Source organism: Homarus americanus, unplaced genomic scaffold, assembly GCF_018991925.1.
Source record: "Homarus americanus isolate GMGI-L3 unplaced genomic scaffold, GMGI_Hamer_2.0 scaffold14144, whole genome shotgun sequence".
Lineage (NCBI taxonomy): Eukaryota > Metazoa > Arthropoda > Malacostraca > Decapoda > Nephropidae > Homarus > Homarus americanus.
In genome coordinates this window covers 538,209-559,092 of record NW_024729288.1, presented here as the reverse complement: position 1 = coordinate 559,092, position 20,884 = coordinate 538,209, and the positions used below count along the sequence as shown (strand labels likewise).

General features: G+C 38.0%; 1 protein-coding gene across 2 annotated transcripts in view; it reads left to right on the top strand.

The window, feature by feature from the left end:
• Positions 1-20,678, top strand: part of LOC121866685 (protogenin B-like) — a 47,376-nt gene extending 26,698 nt beyond the window's left edge. The window contains exons 11-19 of one of the 2 annotated variants that reach the window (XM_042366396.1): positions 114-249; positions 600-736; positions 1,732-1,874; positions 3,556-3,686; positions 7,465-7,652; positions 8,211-8,355; positions 8,856-9,127; positions 11,787-11,891; positions 12,615-20,678. In XM_042366396.1, the coding sequence (XP_042222330.1) occupies positions 114-249; positions 600-736; positions 1,732-1,874; positions 3,556-3,686; positions 7,465-7,652; positions 8,211-8,355; positions 8,856-9,127; positions 11,787-11,891; positions 12,615-13,022 (1,665 nt within the window). In that variant the 3' untranslated portion in view covers positions 13,023-20,678. The remainder of the gene's footprint in view (positions 1-113; positions 250-599; positions 737-1,731; positions 1,875-3,555; positions 3,687-7,464; positions 7,653-8,210; positions 8,356-8,855; positions 9,128-11,786; positions 11,892-12,614) is intronic. The other variant, XM_042366397.1, reaches the window with a different exon arrangement.
• Positions 20,679-20,884: the final 206 nt, after the last annotated feature.

Genomic DNA, 20,884 nt, shown 5'->3' with positions numbered 1-20,884 from the left:
TGTTAATCTCTCTCTCTCTCTCTCTTTTGTACTATAAAGACTGGGTTTTCTGTGGCAGACTTATCTAATGGATCATGCATGTTGCTGAAGGTCATTGGATTTGCCATTTTCAGGTTGCCTGGAAACTTCCGCCTGAGAACACTGCAGAGGTGGAAGGGTTTACACTCAAGTACAAGCGTCAGGACAAACAATGGCAGAGTTCAATTACTTTACTTCCTACTCAGACCTCCCATACCTTTAGTGGTTTAGGTAAATATTATGACATTTTCAATATTCTTATTTTATGTATGATTAACAGATTTAAGTTTATACAGGTTATATTTAATTCAATTTTCTACCAGTAAATTACCTTATAAACAGCCATAATTAAATTTATTTTGTAAGATAACAGATTTTGAAATCCACAAAGAGGCTTGCGTGTGGTGTTTGTGTTGCTCTATCATCTGTATTATTTGTGTCTGTCTGTATGTGTGTGTGTGTGTGTGTGTGTGTGTGTGTGTGTGTGTGTGTGTGTCTGTCTGTCTGTCTGTCTGTCTGTCTGTCTGTCTGTCTTGTTCTGTGAATTACAAACATAAAATAATGGTAATGTTTCTTAACAGATGCTGACATGTATACAGTGCAAGTCAAAGCATACAGTGCAGATGGTGATGGTGGACCGACAGAGGTGGTGGTGAACACAGCCCCTCCCAGCCCCAACACTACACTCCCCCTCAACACCACTTGGAATATTTACCTGGTACAGTAATAGTGAACTTGGGTTGTACAGTTTCAGGATATTGAGAACATATTTAGTTTTGTTTCATCATAAGCATTTCTGAATACAAATGGATGTTCTTGTATAAGTTACTTATTATTTATGTTTATTTATTTATATTTAGAACTAAGTTAAGTTATAAGCTCTTTTTGTTTTCATTTTTAGTTCCATTAACAGTCCTCTACCTTCTCCATTGTCCCACCTTCTGTGCTTGTTAGTTTATTTCATCATGTACTGTATTCCCAAAAGCTGCTCGCTCTCCCCACACAAAGTTCTCTCAGTCTCTCCATATCTGTTCATACTTCTCTCCCAGTTCTCTCCACTTCCTTAGCATCAATTCCTACATTTAACTCTGACCAATTCTACTTCCCCACATTTGAGTTTTGTTACAGTAATTCAAATCTTCCCACAACCTCTCCTTGCTCTTCTCATTCTCTGGTGGATATGTACTATAATGTACTGTACTGTATTTACTATAATCAATTAGTGCAATGTACCCCCAGACCAAGAGTGGGGATGCTTTCATGCCAACAGTATTATGTGTGCAGTCGCTCTATAAACCATCTTTAATTTGGGGGGAGGGGGGGGGCATGAATTTCAGAATGCTCACTGCAACTCCTGTTGTCTCGGTAGGGTTGTCAAAATCCTTCATCCGTTGTGTCGTATTCTCTATCAATTTTTGTAAAGATAGTTTTATGAGCAACTGTACATATTCCTTTTAAATAGTTGATGTGAAAAAAAAATTAAATTAATAGGAAATTGAATGTTAGGTAAAAATAGCAGAATATATAAGGTGCTTCAGGTGGGAAGTAGACAGTTTTAAATTAAATATAATGATTTAATAAACATGTCTCAAGGAGCTTGCATGTGCTGAAAGGAGTAATGAAAATAAAGCAAGGGAAATGTTTTGAGAATTATATTTGACACTTCGCCTTTGAAATTTTTCCTCTGATTATAATTAAACCTGTTCATTACAGTTGGAAGCTGACCCTCGATCACAGACCAGCATCCACTTATCATGGAGGCTGATGGAGGGACAGGAAGGGGCAGCGTACTACACTCTCAAGTACCGAGAAATTACTCATTCACCAAATTCAGCCGAGGCAAAATTTGTGTGCAGGTAGGTAACTGATGCAGTGGATTAACATTAATTGCAAAACTAATCTCAGTGATAAATTTTTTTATTATCTTTTACTGTACTATTTGATGATGGTCAGAACTATGCACTACCTGTACATTATCCCCCTATTCTTCCCCTCTCCAGTATTTTATCTAGTCTATCTGTTTGTAGTTAAAAGTTTATATAACAATATCCTTCAAAGGTTCTCAGCAAAATGTGTAGATTAACACAGTACAGTACAGGTTGTACCTCTCTAGTCCGGCATTCTGTGGTCCGGAAACTCCCATGGTCCGGAACGATTTTAGTTTGTCCAATAGGTAGATTTTTGCCCCTCAGGCCCCAATGTGGGTCAGTGACCTATGCCCGGGTGGGCTAATCCCCTTAAAAAAAAAAAAAAGCCGCGGGAAATTAAGGTTTGTTTACATCCGGCAGTTCGGCTGCTCTCTCTCTCTCTCTCTGCTTGTCTATACAGAGTACAACATTTAACCCTTCAATATATATGAGCAGTAAATAAGTGTTGCTTTCATATTCTTATGTAGAGTAATGACGATATGTTTTCACATGTGTGCACTTACATACGCGCAGTCTCACTTTTTTTTTTACCATTAATGTTTAGCTACTTCTATCAATGCCGGCAGCCGTCTCGTCTCCTCTAATATTCCACATATTATTAATAAATTGTATTGTTAATTTTGCACCCACAAACATTAATTCAATAAAATCAAATTCAGAAACATTAATTAAAATATATATGAACAGTAAATAAGTGTTGCTTTCATATTCTTATGTAAAGTAATGACGATATGTTTTTACGTGTGCGCATGCGCACTTACATACGCGATCTCTCTTTTTTCTTTACCATTATCGTTAGCTACTTCTATTGTTCCATTTATTAACATTAAATAACATTACTTAAAACAACCATATTAATTTTACTACAGCTACAGCCAAGGTCTTATTTCCTTCAGTTTTATATGTAGAACCAGTCAGTCACTGGTTTTGTAATCAACGAAAACAATGCTGTGTCATTTCCTCGTGTGTTTTAATATTCTACGTATTATTAATGAATTGTATTGCTCATTTTGCACACATAAACAATAATTCAATAAAAAAGACATTCAGTAATAAACAATAATGAATCTTTTGTACATAAGAGAAATGACGCTGTTTACATGATTATGCACATCGTCTGCATGTTGGCGGGCTGTTCAAACCCGTCGAAATTCAAGTTTCCGCCGTCAAAATTTTTATTTAGTTATTTTTTTGTGTGTTCCAATAAAATACGTTAAGAATTAAAAACTCGCGAAATTTGAGAAGCTACTATACGACATTTAACCCTTCAATATGTCTTCAAAGAGACCATGATGCAGAGAAAGTGGTGCTAGTGCTTCCAAGCATAAGCACAAGTCACTATCTATCCAGGAAAAGGGTGAATTTCCATGGTCCGGCACCGGTCAGGTCCCGAGGTTGCCGGACTAGAGAGGTACAACCTGTATAACCTTTTTCTTCTCTATTTTCAATTTCTTTGTTTCCCCCCGGGCTCCATTGTGGGTCATTTGGCCTGTGCTCGGGTGGGCTAATTCCCATTAAAAAAAAAAAAGTCTTTGGATGATTTTACATATGTTTTGCCATTTTGATTTTTCACTCAAAACTGGGTTTTTAACGGAATTTAAATTTTCAGTGAGGCACTTGAGACTGTTGTTACCGGCCTGAAGCCATTCACCACATACGAGTTCAGTGTACGAGCTCACGAGTCAGCAAAGGTGTATGGCCCTTTTAGTCCACCAGTGCAGGCTGTGACTATGGGGAACTGTAAGTACAGTACTGTGTGGGTGTTCATGGGTGTGTGTGTGTGTGATTGTTCATGGGTGTGTGTGTGTGGGTGTTCATGGGTGTGTGTGTGTTTGTGTGTTTTTTATTATTTTTTTGCACGAATTACTGTACAATATAGGATTTCCGATAAACATACCTCTGGCACATAAACAGCAACTCTTTACACGCCTGTTATGTGGTATGGATCAGTGTTACTTGATGTCTTGGCTTCCCTCTTTCAGGGTGTAACTCTTGTGTCAGTTCAGGTGTTTTATGACACTTCACCTGGAAGTGTATCTATTACATGATACAAACAAATTCAAATTCTTTTTATCAAAGGCAACTTCACAGCCAATTGTCAGTGGTCATAATTAACAGCAGGTGTATTATGTGCTCTATTGTCCTTATTATTGAAGTATAAGTTACTATATTGTATGTATTAACATTAATATTGTATTATTTAGTATGAATTGGCCCCCTCGGCCTGACAGCTTGTTTTGGAGCATGGCAGATACAGCACTTTGAATACCAAGCTTTTGATACACAAGGAGGCAGTGTGGTTGGCACTGCCCCGGGTTAGGGTGCTGCTGGCCGTACCCCCCACGCGGGGTAAATCGAGAAAAATCAAAGCTTTTCCAAAAATAATTTTTAACCTTTTTAAATGATAAAACAATAAAAAAGTAGGAAAAACTATATATTGACCCTCTAGAAACTTCCCTGGGGTTGCAGTGGTGGGAAAATGGCAGCGTGGAGAGAGGGAGATAAGGGGACAGCGTTGTTTTGACGGCGAGGGCTCGTGATCACGTACGCACTTCACGGCCATTTTCTGCTTTTCTTTGTGTCCGGGATGGCGAGTAATGCATATATTTACTATTCATAATGCTTATTTCCTATTAATAATTAATTTATGATTTATTTTATTTGCATTATTTTTCATAAAAAATGCTGGGCGTCACACACACACACGGCTTTGGGAACGATTTTCCGAGCAGGCACATTTTCTAGAAAGTTCCGAGAAAATTTTCCCAATACCCAGAAAAATCATGGGATGAGGGATATTTTTCCGGGTTCGAGAGATGATGTAATGGGAAATTTCTGGAACTTCCGAGAACATTTTTCCGTTATACGTTATACGGAAAATTCCGGGGATGAGGGACTTTTTTCCGGCTTTGAGAGAGTCGTCTCGTTACCCGGAAATCTCTCATTCCCGGAAGTGCTCTGCACCAATTGTTTCGGCTAACGGAGATATTGCTTTGTACACTACTTTTAGCCATATTGCTTTGATACAACATGATAAAATGGACAAACAATGAAAATGAAATACATAAACAAAAGTAGGTACCGTATTTTGCGGCATTATAAGACTCACCAGCGTATAGGACGCACCCTAAATTTAGATAAAATGTGTTGGAAAAATATAATTGAGGGGAATTTTAATGTTAAATTTTTTTTATTGCCACTTTATTTGTAAAAAAGAAAACATTCATACCAAAACATGTCAGTAAGTAGTATCGTAACTTTACCAAAATATGAAGACACCATAACCTCATTAACTTTTAACCTCATTACCCTTAAAGAGCATTATACATTTTCAAATCCTAAAAAGTCATGATTGCTGTCATTCTGTTCCTGGCTATCATCATCTTCCTCACATTCCTCGGGGTCGTCATTGCTTTCAGAATCAGATGTGTCACTATCGTTATGTAGAAAATCATCTTCGGTGCCATCTAGGGCATTGCTAATACCACAACTTTTGAATGATTTTATAATCGTCTCGTTTTTCACAGCATTCCACGAGTTTTTCACCCATTGGGCTACCTGGGAAAACGTAGGCCTCTTCATACGGCCTGTTTGTGTCAGTTCATGTTGTGGGGCCTGCATCCAGTTATTCCACTCCTCTCTCTTGTGTGCCTTAAAAGGCTTGTTTATTAAAACTTCAAGGGGTTGTAATTAGGAAGTCAGTCCACCAGGTATTACAGCTATTTCTGTGTTTAAGTTCTTTACCCTTCTTTTTGTATTCTCAGATGTGTGCGCACGAAATTGGTCCCAAACAAGAAGGGATGGTGTTTTGCGTAAAGTACCAGGACGCCGTGACCATACTTTAGCTAGCTATAACTTTATGCCATTCCAAAAGCTTCCCTGAGTGTGGCATGACACGCAAATAGTCAATTTGGAACCTGATAACCCGCGCTGGGCATTCAAAGAATGCCGCGAAAAGACGAGCGTTCCGGAACATCAACCAGGGCGCCCCAGAGGGCCTAGATGATCGTTCCGGAATGACTTTCGGGGTGTAGGGGGTTAAGCACAAATTAACAACCCTTAGGAAAGGAAGCCAAGGCTGTATCCTTTGTGTTGCCACAACTAATTTAGTGCTTGTGTGTAAAAAATTGAATTATACTAGTGGTAACCTGAGTGGTTTGATTTGAAGTTTTTAGTATAGATTCAGACAGCACAAGCATACAAATATCAACATTTACTGAGGATAACACACAAAGTATTAGTACCTGTAATACTTATTTCCAGTGTGGTGCTGACTTAGACTCAAAGCTTAATGTAACCACAACTTTGTAAGAAAATATTACATTTATATACCATTAGATATCACAATCTTACTAGTGAATGTTTGGTTCAAAGGTTTAAAAGGTGGCATAATTTGCCCAACATTAAGATATGCGAAGAAGCTTCCTGTGTTGAGACGGATATAGTACCAGGGAACCGAAGAACATTATTGCTGAAGGTGGTGGAACATTAGACTGTGTTCCTGGTGTGGACAAAACAGGACTATACTGTATTATGAGCAACTTCTGAAGAACATATCTGTTCTCAACACCAATATCAAGTGACAGAAGAGTAGAAAGTATATGATGTCAAAGAAGTTGTGACATTTTTAAAAAGTCTGCCAATGAAAAATCCACCAATCCTACAGCATATCCACCTTGTTACTGTCAGGCAAATCCAGCTTTGTCAAAGCGCTTATGTAGGAAAATTCTGGAATACTTGGCAGTGTAGTCATTTTGAAACTTCGTTGAAGGAAAAAAGTTGTCTTGTTAATTTCTATTGTACAGTACAGTGATATTTCCGTTAGTCGGAACAATTAGTGCAGAGCACTTCTGGGAATGAGAGGTTTCCGGATAATGAGACAACTTTCTCAAAGCTGGAAAAAATCCCTCATCCCCGGAATTTTCCGGGTAACTAAAAAATTTTCTCAGAAGTTCCAGAAATTGCGCATCACATCATCTTTCAGAGCCAAAAAAATCCCTCATCCCTGGAATTTTCCGGATAACATTAAAATTTTCTCTGAATTTCTGGAAAATGCACCTGATTTTCATATCAAACCAGGAAAGAAAACTCCCCCATACTTGGAATTTTCCGTAATTATCCAGGTGCTGGAAAAATTTTCTCAAAATTTGGCAGAAAATGTGCCTCTCGGAAAATCGTTCCCAAAGAGGGATTCCGGCTAACGGAAATAGTACTGTACAGTATTTGGGAATTTAGTAATGGATATCTTGGAGGCTTGCGGATGGGAAGTAGCTGTAGAGAATACGGTATCACAGCTGGAAAGAATGAACAACAACAAAAGAACTGGAGGTGACAGAGTTTTTTTTATTCCCATCATGTGTCATGTTAGAAGAGCTTATGAGAGGGGAAATGATGATGCGGTTTGGAAATACATAAGATCATTGTTACAGTGGTGTGTCTTACCAATTAATTTGTGAATCTTGACTATTTAAAGCTAATTGTAATCACGTACTTGATATGGATTACTCATTACTTTCAGTGCCGATGGCCCCCGAGGAGTTTGCCTATGTACCTACAGATGCTTCCACGATTCGCCTGATGTGGGACACACCCGAAGACAAGGAAGGGAATATTCTCAAGTATGAGATTTTGTTTTCCCAGGACAAAACTGAACCCTTGTCCAAGTGGAAAGTACAGGAGGTGGATGGAAAGGCTGCCACAGATACTGTAAGTCTATCAAACATATATTAATCTTTTGGTTTGTGGTGGCTGTTTCTGATATACAGTAGTTAAACTTGCTTATTTAAAAGATGATTATCACTGAAGAGCTGGTCAAAATAAATATTTTTCTTGTATGGGTTGACAAGACCAGTTGCTGAGGATGTATGATAATGTGGTCAATATAGTTTCAGGTGGTGATATCAAATGTGTACAGTAATGCTCTATGTGTTTTGTAGTGGCAGCATTTTCTGTTACAGATGGTAACAGATGTGGTGAGAGATTACATGCAAGGGAAGCTGCTTTTGTATTATTTCATATGATGTCAGTTGTAGCTGGAGATAGTTAGTGCATAATTTTAAAATAGCAGTTCAAGATGCAAATTACTATCTTGGTGAAGTACAGAAGAAAAGAACTATTAAAGTGCACATTCAGCTGTATGTATTTATTCTTCCTAATAAATTAGAATGAAGTCAGAATAAGGGTACTTACTGTTTTTTTTTTTTTTTTTTTTCCAAATTACATTTACCCGGTAGTTATATTAGAATTATTTTATCCTGTGCATAGGTGGGCGGATTGGTTTCCAATACTGAATATTGGTTTCGGATCCGTGGGTGTACAACACTTGGTTGTGGAGCAACGACAGAACCAATTTCTGCATCAATTCGAGCCATCCTCCCTCCGAACTCCAGTCTGCCCACACAAAATCTTTGTAAGTAATGAACTGAGAAACAACTATTTTTTTTTTAATGTTAAAGATGTTATGTAGATACTTTACCTCTACATTACTGCATTTAAATAAGAATGATAATACCTCATAAACATTTGGATATACTTAAAGGTTATGTAGGTGTTAGTAGAGAGATTAAAATTTTTAATCAAAATTGTTATCCTCAGTCTTGGGTTGAGCATGAGATAGACTTATTACAATCTTGTGTTTTTAAGTAAGTCTGTCTGTAAACATGAGTGTGTAACTTCAATTCATCAACCATTGTCTCCCCTGATAGTGGGGTATTGTATTCAGTTAGATGAGTTTACTGCCTCAAATAGTAGATACATTACCAGTTGTTATGTAAGTATGACCCCAGAGAGCAAGGTTTCAGGAACAGTTACAGTTTTGATAATGTTATATTTAAATCAGTGTTCATATATATTCTTGGTTAAGTGTAGTTTGTAATTATTTATCAATACAAAGAATATTTGTTATTGCAGATATTATCTGTGGTTCTGTGGCTTTTGTATTCCTGTTACTGATAATTGTGGTGGCCATGTGTCTGGTTAAGTTCCGCAACATGTCATCCCAGCCACGGGGGGTGTTGACCTGTAATGGAAATGGTCACATTAATGGCAAGAGGAACACACAGGGGATGAGCATTGGACAGCCAGATGGACAGTCTGACATCGAAGGTCAAGAAATGGAAGTATATATTCCAATGTTGACACAAATACCTCCAGATTTTAAGTCCCCGCCACTTGATACTAAGGTAAGCATATTGTTCTCCCTTATCAGTACAGTACATGCTTTTTTAGAGAATGTCATTGTGTCTGGTGTACATTATTCAGAGATGATAATATTTTAAATATAAGGGGCCCTATGGCTCCCTGGGGTGGCAGTAAAGGAAAATAGTTGTTGCCCACTTAAGACGTTTCCTATGAAGTTTAAAAAGTACATGAAAACAAGCACCTAAAGTTCATGCACTACATCTTTGAAACTAAGATTTGGAAGAAAAAAATTTAATTCAGATTTACAGCCAAATAATTTAACCATATAATTGGAAATATTTGCATCCTTTCTTCATAGAAAAATTGTCTTTTGTCTGATGAAAAATTTGGGCATGATTTGTGAGGAAAGAATGGCACACAACTGGAAGTGCAATACAGTATATCCACTCCCTCCTTTGAAAGCTTGCCAGCTACAGAGAAGCTGTTGAGGGCCGAGATGTGAACAGTTCATATCATGACCTTTTTTTACCTTGTTTAACTTAAAACACAAAGTTTGGTGATTTCTTACTGAAAATAGCAGCAGGGGTTCCTAAGGCATATTGTAATTGAAATGCAGTAAAGTATACAGTGCAACATTTTGTAATAAGTTAGGTAAGGCCTTAGTAAAATGCAGTAATATAAGTTGAAGGAGATATAAGAGGAGGACTGGGGGCTGATGCTCTAATATGGCCATTTAGGAGATTTTGTGAATCCCGCTTTACCATAGTTAATGAGGATAATAAGTTAAAGATTTGACTGTTATGTAAAGTAGCTAAAACAACTATCTGTGCATACTTTGTGGGAAACAATATGAGACCATGGACAATAAAAATTGGCCTTTGAGGGCTGTCACGAGTCACACATAAAATTTTAGAGCATATCGACCTCCACCTGCACAGATAGGTGTTTTAGCTACTGTACAATCCTGCAATCTGTGCAGTGTCAGTTATTTTGTGCTGTTTTAGTGTTTCATGATGGAACAAGAATTTTGGAATCTCAAACAGGGTTTTTTTTATTTTTTTATTTTTTTTAAGGAAATAATTTCTGAATCACACAGAACTAAGTACAGTATTATCTTAGCACATGTTATAGCACACATATATTGTACATACAGTATATTAGCAGTATGATTACTAGACATACTTGTATTAAAATTATTACAAATATTTATAAAACAAATGAGCATGTAAGTTAAACAACTGAAAACCGAAAAATATAATGCGAATCAATTGAATTTTTTTCCCACCTTTTAGTGCTACTATATGTCAGAATAAACATAGGATAACATCTTTCTAAATGGAACAGCATACCAGAACAAAATTGCACTTTTGCTGTTCCACATTAGCTTTCTAGATCAATGGCCTCCACCGGGTAGCTCATATTATTGTGTAGTTTGTCCATTGTGTGATTATTTGATCAATCCTCCATTTACAATCATAACTGAGAAAATAGGAATTGTGCACATTCCATCTTCATCTCATGGTAAATGAACAGGAGCTAAAAGGGTGGGAAACATGTACCAGAGGTCTTGTTTTCTGCTGAGGGAAGATCAGAGGTGTGGTGTGTCAGGGTGGTGAACTCAAACCAGTGATCTTCTTTTCTTGAAGGGCAACTCACTTATTCTTTGGAAACATTTCTTCTATAAGTGATTTGTCAAAGCTACCTATATATAGTGGAAGGATGAGCTTCTTATTTAGTCTTTTCTATTATGGTCAAAATGTGATGCAGTGGATAGTTTGGAGCCAGTTGAATTAATTCTATTGCTGAACAGAATCATTTGTTTCTCTTACTTTGAGAACACAACATACTGTACATATATCGTTTCCTACTATTGATCTTTTTTAAATTGTTTTATTTCATTATGGTTCTTTATTATTATTATCAGTGTTGTTATTATTGTAATTGTTATTATTATTATTTATTTTTTTTATAAATTTTATTTACTATGAACTTATTATTATTGTTATTATTATTATTATTAATTACATTTTTGCCCCCGGGTCCTGATGTGGGTCAGTGACCTGTGCCCGGGTGGGCTAATATTATTTAAAAAAAAAATATATATATATATATATATATATATATATATATATATATATATATATATATATATATATATATATATATATATATATATATATATATATATATATATATATATATATATATATATATATATTTTTTTTTTTTTTTTTTTTTTCATTGTGAAATAAAATTACAGGATCAATTTCTCCCTTAAGAAAAGGAGGGGAGCTGTTTGTGTATACCTAGTCACCTACCACCTCCCCTGATATTGATGTAGTTGATTATTTCTACCTCCTAGTGAAGGAAAATGTGTGAGAATGCCTCAAATGTGTTAAGGATTTATTCTTATAATTGTCCTTGGCTGCAGGAGCATGGAAGCTACAGCATGGTACTCCTGACTTTGACACACAATGTTATGTAGATAGTTACAAAACTGTTTATAGAGGAATCTTCTTAGAACCACTATAGTAACACAAGAATTACATTGTCTAATTTATACATAAACTGTTGTGTTGAGAGGATTTAACACACACATAGCAGTTTTGATCTGCACTATATGTAGGCCGACTGTCCAGGAACACATACTCTTCAAAGTGAAGAACTGCCATGACACTGAACACTGAATTTGTTCTTCAGGGAGGCTACCCAGACAGTCGGGTGAATGGGTTGAATAATCCATGGTGCAATGGATATATCAGGAGCCGAGATCAGCTGCAGCCAGGTCTTCGGGCAGAAGCTCAGGTATGAAGCACCACATACACCAAGACTAAAGTTTTGTTTGATATTAACTAAATCTTACAAAGACCAAAATGAATCAAAGAAAAAAGGCTCTGTACTCACCCAATTGGCAATTCATGTGGCTGAGGCCGCCTCCCTTAAGTGACATAACACAGCCCATCAGTGTGATGTGTTTAGTGGTAGAGGTTTAGCACAGTGGTAGGCAGCTCTTAACTACAGTACTTTTCTTACAAAATTTAACATATCGTACAGTTTATTACTGAAATATATTAATCATCTTGAAAAAATAGCAGAAAAAAGTGTAAACATATAAACAGAAAATGAAAATGAGCAACTGACGCTGCTGCCCATGTTCACATTATTTTGTGTGTAATCTTACATTATTGTAACAAGTGATTTGATATTTGTCAATAATGACCATTAAATGTGTGATTCTTGTGAGAATATTCTGCTTCAGAATCATACACCACAAAATAAACTTTGTAAAATATTATTAAGACAACTTCACTTTATAATTGCTTCATAATACCAAAGGGGAGGGAGAGGGGGAGGGTGTGACCTTGTTCAGAAAACTAGAAGATTCACATATCCAGCAGCTGCTAGTCCCAACACTGATACTACACTACAAGAAAGTAAGTGAAAAATTTAGAGACTTATTTTAAAATAAACTCGTTGTTGCATTTAATGATGAATTTGTTATTAATTTCATAATAATTTTGTTTTCAGGGTGGATCAGAGGAAGAAAATGAACGGCTAGTAATTGGTGCTAGCAGCAGTAATGGTTCCATGAACAGGAACGTTGTTCCACAAGCCCATCAAAACCATCACCAAGAATTAGGGGAGCCAGTTGGAGGGAGAGATGAGTGTGGCCACGACCCTGCTGGCACACCACCCCTGTCACCAGTACACCAACACAACCACAGTGGAGCCTCTCACGAAGGCCTCACCAACCTAACCAGCCTCACGACTCTGAGTGTCACTGACAGTGAAGGGGGAATGGAGCAGGACAGAACGATGGTGGGAGATGCAGGGCATCACCGTGTAAACAATCCACACCAGCACAACCACCACCATCACAGCACTGGTGCAACAAGAGCATCGTCCCCGCGACCTCCATTGACAACGGTGCAGTAGCTGCATTGGTGTCTGGGTTTTAGTCCCAGCTACCTTCCCTCGCAGGCCCCTATCACCGAGACTCTCCTCTGGTCTGATGCGGGTATTCATACGTATACAAGGCCTGGCCCAGCTGCTGCGGTGGTATGTGGCAACTGTGCTCATCCAGCCCACAGTGGACTTGATGCGTGTGCCTTGACCCAAGTGTACAAATGTTGTCAGTGTGGGTACTTGAGACCATCAAATGAGCGGGGCTGGGTCAGGCACCCCACTGTAGCCACTAACAGCTAGTTGTTGTTTGGTGTTTACATTGTAAGCATTGTGGATATGGCTCTCAATCACACAGTTTTGGCTCGGTGTTCCGTGACAGAAAAGTCACGGTACAGTTTACTCACCGAGGCTGATTGAAAGGAGTACAAAATGATCATTTTTCCTGTCATTTTTATCTGTAAATTGTGACTTGAGAGTCGTGTCCAGGGTGCTCCCTCATTTCTCTGACAACAAGGTATCAGGGATTATCCTGGCAAATAACGGCATGCCTGCCCCTCCAACCAACCCCCACCACCACCACAGCCCCAAAGATCCCTCTCACGTCTTCACAACCTCAGTGTTTCGCCATATTTGTATCAGGGATGGTAATCTCTTCTCACCTCTTTTGATAAGACTGTAATACAACTTTGATTTTAACATGTTTAATTTGTCTGCTGTTTTATATAACATACAGTAGTACAAGAGTAATGGGTTATTAATACTTTATGTATAAATCAATATTAGGCAGCAGTCACATTATATAACATTTCTGTGTTTTTTTACTGTTGAATAATTACAGTCTGAAATCAGGGAGATTCATACCAAGAGCATCTACAGAGTACAGAAAGTACTTTCTGTACTACAAGATCACATGCAGCGCTTACATCATTGTAGTAGCTACCTGAACAACTCTACAGGTTATTAGCCTCTCATGGTGGGTGAAGGATCTCTCACATATTGATCTACAAGGATAACTCTGAAAACCATGAGTAGCTTATGTCATACTCACATGTACCCGGTTGATCAAAGTATACAATAATTCTCAGAGTGCTGTACTTGGTTAATAAATTACTGTGATATAATTTAACGAACATGTGGTAGCTAATTCCAGTTTCTAACAAAAAACTGAACATTCAAACATTTTGCATTAATTGAAATGTATTACGTGTTAACATTCTAATATCATCCAACAAGGCCCACATTGTAGCTATAAACTTAAGTGATGCCTCGATGGTAATACCAGCAAATTGATGTTCTTTGAATATGTAATTATGTTTATTACTTACAGCATGTTTATACTGTACTCACTATATATGAGAAAACATTTTCTTCTGTAATGAATTTCTCTATATATATGTGGCGATAGTGAATAAGGTGAGAGAGTGGCATAAGCGTATATCATGAGTATCAGTTGTAGTATTACATCATGTTTCCACTTAACTCAAGTACATATATTGTTTATGGACATCTGTGTGGCAAGGTTTAGACTGCCATCCAAGTTATATGAGGGGTTATCAAATGAATCATTTCGATCCTTCACCCACAATTCACATTGCATTCCATACAGACTTCTGATTAGTGGTGCTGTGGTACTTATCGAAATTGCCGCCAATTAGTAATTAAAGATGTATAGCAGAAAGTTGGTAATAGGCACGAGCAGATGGTGTCTACTCCTATATGTGATGTGGCTGTTGCTGCAGCTTAGTGTTTGAGCACTAGGGATGAACGAGATAATGAGGAGCTTCATCTGTCCTTGTTTTATGTTAAGTCATTGCTAATGCTGACTACCAATTAAGTTTTTGACTGACTGGCAGCAATTTTGAGTAGTACATGTGTCATCCGCCTCTCAGTGAAGAGCCCGGGCTAACCTTCTGCCCCCAGTGTGTTGCCACTAGTCCACTCATGGCCATTTGCATAAGCCCTGGTTATCTGCCATTATGTAAACAGAAAATGTGGATAATCCGACCACTTAAAAAATTCGGCTGTTTTAGACTTTTTCATCGATTTATTTTTATTATTTATTTTTTGTTATTTATTTCTATATTTTCTTTATTTTTTTTTGCAAACAAGGTATAACTTGTTAATTCTGTGACCCACAGAATGGTCTGATACATTTTAGACAGCCTTCTAAACTAATTCGCCTTATTATGAAATTGTTCAAACATTCAGGGCAAAAGGTGTATGTTTACTAGGGTCGGTCCCGGTATCTGTGTGGCGCCATTGGTGAAGGCTGGAGCATTCCTGCTGAGTCAGGGTGGGGGTTCAGCCTGGTCGCTCTCCTGCGTGCGTGATGTAGCTGACTGTCTGAGATGGGAGTTTCATACATAAGACTTATTTTAATATTTAGTACAAATCATATTCCATTTACTAACTATATACACTGGTTAACTTGATCCCTAGTAGGACTACTGAAACAATCTCAGTGCTTTTCTCAATCTGCAGTTGTACAGATTGTAATAAGTCAACCATGCAACACTCTGTGCAGTCAGACCACTGCTCTCAGCTATACTTAAGACCATCATGGCTTTGTATCAAAGCTAAGGACTAGGACTGGGTGTGGTTAATGAGCGGCTTTGATGAGCAGAAGATTGGCTGTGCAGAGTGATGCGAACCCCCTTCCTCCCAAGTAAGAAACATAGCTCAGGCTTTTACCTCAGTTACTGTGTGGAGCTCCAGTTAATGACAGCGTGCGGAGATACCCAATATACGTATTTGTTGCCCACTGATGAATATTGTCTTTATTATTATGAACTTATGTTTATCTCGCTGCTAAGTTAGTTTTGTTAGCAGAAAGGGTGCCAACATTAGCGGCTCAGGTGAGGGATACTTTGCACTCTACTTCCAGCCACCCAGGAAACGATGGCCCACAACCGCTCACAGTACACAACTATGCTAAAAAGTATGATTCAGAAGTTTTATTATAAATGTATATATACCTCACCTTATCAAAACGTCTGATGTACATATGACCTTTTGCCAGAAATTTTTATGTATGAGTTTTTATGATTGTTCAGTATAGAATTATAATAGTGATTGAGTGGACCAGGGTGCAGCTGGATGGACTGTGCAGAGGAAGAGCCCTGCTTCATGCACATGTTTTCTACCTCATAGAGGGCGCAGGTCAGGCGGGGCAGGGACCTGCTGTTTACTCTCCATTGTTGAGAGGTCTGGTGGGCAGGCTCTTTGGGTTTGTTTCTCAGGGAGCTCAATGTACAAACACTACACTCCATAGTGTCTGCCCACTCGGCCCCTTACCCCACCCTACCCTCTACCACCCTCCCCTTCGTCCTCCACCCTCTCCTAAAACCCAACCCTCATCCCCTTCCCACCACCACCAATCATTGTACACAACAAACCCTACATGCCATAGTCTCAAAGCAGTTCCTGTCACTACCTCCAGACAGCGCACGTACAGTACATCCCCCCCTTCCCCCCAGCTACTATGAATAAAACAATTCTGTTATATCTGTCTCTGCTCTTTGTATTTTTGTATGCAGCCCCTCATAGAATTCCTTTGTAAATGATAGATATGAATTATGTTATTGTTTCCATACTCTTTGTGTATCCATGAATTTTTATTTTCCTAATATCATGCTACCTCGTTCTTTTGTATGATGAGTGAACATTTAGCATTGCATCTCCCCGTGCTGCATGTGTATGATAGCTCAAGTAATAGATGAAACCGCTCCTCTGCCACTCCCTCGTCCTCAGCCAAGAGCGCATTAACACAGCTACTTCATGATAACCAGTCATTATTTTGTCAGTAGGATGTATCTTGTATATCATCTTTTATTATGATCCCATTACAAACTGGTAGGCACTGCAGGCTGCCCATAGCCGTCTCTGCGTTCTCTTCTGTAAAAGTATGCCACTGGTCATTCTGACAAGCAGTAGTTTGTTATCAGCTAGGGCAGCCTCCCATGCCTTAATTAGGGTAATGTAACAGAATTTGAGATTGTCAATAAGGCTCATATCCTATTACATCATAGGGTGTAAACCTTCTTAAGAATCAGAATATTTGTGAATTACTCCAGCCAGTTGGGGTTGGATCCCTTATCCTACAATGCCCCTTCCTTTATTGTAGTTTTAAGGTATCGTACAAGTTAACATGTACACAGGGTTGGAATACATTTTGTACAATAATTTAATGTATTGAGAAATGTCTTGTGCTCATTTCTATTTGTAAATATTGTAGTGACACTACTTAACATGTACAAGGTAGTGGAAGTTATTGGCTTAGGTAGAAGTGAGCTAAAGTTAAGCCTGTTATTTGCATACTACTGGTTGATTACGGTATGGCTAAAGCACAACAAGGTGATAGTTTCCAGCGCCATCTTGGTAAGGGAGAAGCCCACAACAAGTGTGCAATGCTCGCCTTTTTTTGGAATTATGCGTACTATTTCAACATGATTCATTTCTCCCCATTCATAATACACTGGAAATGGAACATATTGAAATCCACTGATATAATGAAAATTGACTGAGCAAGTTGCAAAAGTTGAGTTAAGAAGCAGAATCCTCTGCAACTTATCTCAAGACGGAATCAGCCTCTGAACCAGCAGACCCGGCAACTAAACATAGATGAAAGACAAACCTGGAACAATACTCCTTTACCTGGGGTATCTCTCACATGAGGTACTTTCTGCCAACGTCAATTTGATTATCACAATGTACAAATCTATTCGGAGGTGCTACAGTCAAGTGCTCAGTAGGTAGGCCTATTTCAGGTAGCCTAGTCTGTCCTCCACCTGGTCCACCTCCATTGGTTATTTGGTCCACCCTTTATTGACTTGATTTCTGTATGGTTATTTAATCAACAATAAATTATTTGGCCCAGTGTTGGATATGTGGTCTGCTATTTTGTCAGATGGTCCTCCCTGTCATCATTTGGGTCTCCATTTGCTAATGTGGTCCTCCACATGACCACCTGATCCTCATGTGGTCACTTTATTTTCTTGTGGACAATGGTTGAAAAGATGTTTAGGTCCACCCATTTAGTCACTTGGCTTTTCATGTGACAGTTTTGCTTGATACCTGATTCATGGACCTTCACTTTGCCATTTGGTCTGATACAGTATATGATCACTTATTTGTAACCTGATCTTTTGGACCTCCACCTGGCCCTTGGGTCCAACACTTGATCACTGGTCCTACCGCCCTTTTCATTACCAAGCCACTTACAAGATGCAATATAGTTGCTGTAGATTCATAAAATCCTGTATTATTTTATTATCAGGGCATATTTGGCTCCAGGGCATAATATGCCGAGTCCAGATTGTCATGGGCATAAGGTAAAATGTGGCATGTTATGATTATTTAGTGATCATATATGTTTTGTAATGCAGTTAAAAGCCACCACGTTCCCATTGTTCACCCCGTTATTTAGGTATAAAAGGCTGATATTTCAAAAATAAAAATCCTGTAATACCCAACACAACTTGGCCATTCTGTCCATCGACATATGAAATGAGCACACTGGGAAAAAATAAGCTATTGTTACTTTTGTGTGGTATAGTAGCTTATGTATGTAAGCCAACCTATGGTGTGAGAATCTATGGACCTCATATGCAAGCACTTCAATGTGCTACAGTAGACAAAAGTGGTCTAAAAAGTCACTATTGTCTTTCTATATCATTGTAGTGTTGAGTGAGCACAAGTAAGATAGTTCAGTTGTTGCAGAGTTAAATATTTTTTTTATATCCAGTACTTGGGAAAACTGACAATTTTAAAGCTCCTGTAAGAGTTCAATGAGTAGACCTGCATGAGTGAGGCCCAGTCCTGAAAGATGAGATTCAAACACCAAAGGTGAATATTTTAAGAGATCTGATGTTGTGTGTACGGCGCTTACATGTTTGTGACAAGATCAACGGTGACAAGCTTTGCAATGCATTAATTTAGGCAATTAGGCCTTTTTTTAACAGGATTATCATCTAATTGGAATAAGAGTATAAGGCTACAAATCTGTGATCTTGTGATAAACTAGTGTCAGACTGAAACTATTGTATAATATTTAACCGCATAGCTCAGGTTGTCAGTGTTGTGGTTTTCATCAACAAGTTTTGCTGAATGGTACCAACAATCACTACTCTCGATAAGGAATAAGAAAAATTTCATCAAGAACAACAACTGACTTGGATTTTAATTGCTCATGTAGACAAGCTCGTCAATAGTGACTAGGGTAATGAAAGACGGGTGGGGCAGGACAACGTGCTAGTCACCAAACTCGTGGAAGTTGAGTCTCCAGATGTCAAGGCAAGTGGAATGAACCTTATTAAGTTTGTCCGTTGGCACTTCCTGTCCCTATATAATGTTCAGTTTACCATTTTGGGGGAGGGAGGGGATTATATCATCAGGCTTATGTCTCAGTTGCTGACCTACATGATGAGCCTAATTTGACTTCCACAAAACTGTTGAATAACCTTAGATTTAACAGATCAGTTTTCCATAGAAAGCAGGGGACAAATTGCAGCAGATAATTTTAATTGTATACCTTACCCTACCTCGTAGGTGATGTCTTGACTTGCGACCTCAGTAAACACAACAGTTTTTGTAATTTATTAACTTTATTTGTCATTTGTGTGAGTGTTGGTATGAAGAGGACCCTATATAGTGATGGCAATAATGAAAGGTTAATGGTGAATGGAGCAGCATTTGTAGCCGCGGGTGTTTTATTAACGTATCCCATGTGCATGCAAGCATGATTAAAGGTCTTAGGCTGATATCCCCTGTATGATTGTTACTGACTTTGCTGGTGAGGACATCACTGTATTTGATATTTTTTTCATAGCTATACAAGTCAAATAAATTAGTCTTTTAGTAAAAATTGGAGTACGCTAGATACAGGGTGGTGTTGGAGTAACAAAGTGTTCATTAACACCGCCAACACCACCTCAACATCTAACTTCATTATAGAGTACATATATCAGGTTATTTTTGTACCAGAAAACTATGGCCTCCTCACTCATTCTATTTTGATTTGCTTTTTTAATTTTTGTTTTTATTTTATTTATTTACATTTTTTTTTTACCAAGTGTTTGAATTTTTTTAGTAGAACACTTTCAATAGTTCCTGCCCCTCCTTTGATGTGTAGTGAGGCGCAGCAAAGCAGTACCTGCAACCAACAGGTATATATATATACATATATATATTTATTTATATATATATACTCCCAAACCAGTGAAACTCCATTCCGGTGATACTTTATTTGTTCCTAATGATGGTCGTCCCAGTAAATGCTCATTCTTGGAAAGTGTGAGGAGGCTGAGGCATCTTGCACATGGAGATACAGCCAAACTACGTTACTCCCATACTGATCACTGGTCAATTGTATTATAACCAACAAATTGTTACACATAGACAGTCAAATGTCAGAATTTACCCACATGATATGAAAGTTGAATGTCATTGGGATTAACGAGTTTAGACTGTGAAATTAAATAAAAATATAAGTCCTTGGTTATGATGCAGACCTTGGCTAAGGCTTCCAGGCAACAACAGCGATGGTGATTCCTTAGTACGTGGCCTCAGTATAGCATCGTTTCCATCAGAACACAAATTATTTGTACTGTGTTATATAATGAATCATTGCATAGACTCTTTCAGACTGTTCCCAAAAGGATGATGAAAATAAAAATACAATTACATACACTAGAAATTATTATTATCCTAAACTAATGCAGATATAAATAAAAAAAAAAACGCTTCATTAACTCTTTGGAAGGGGTCAACTTCGTTGTCTCTAAAGTTAATTCAAATTGTATTTGTCGGTCAGAATAGTTTCAAGTAATCTATTTCGGCACTCCATTCACTTTCCCTGGCCTGCACATTATAGTGAACAATAGGAAAAAAGATAT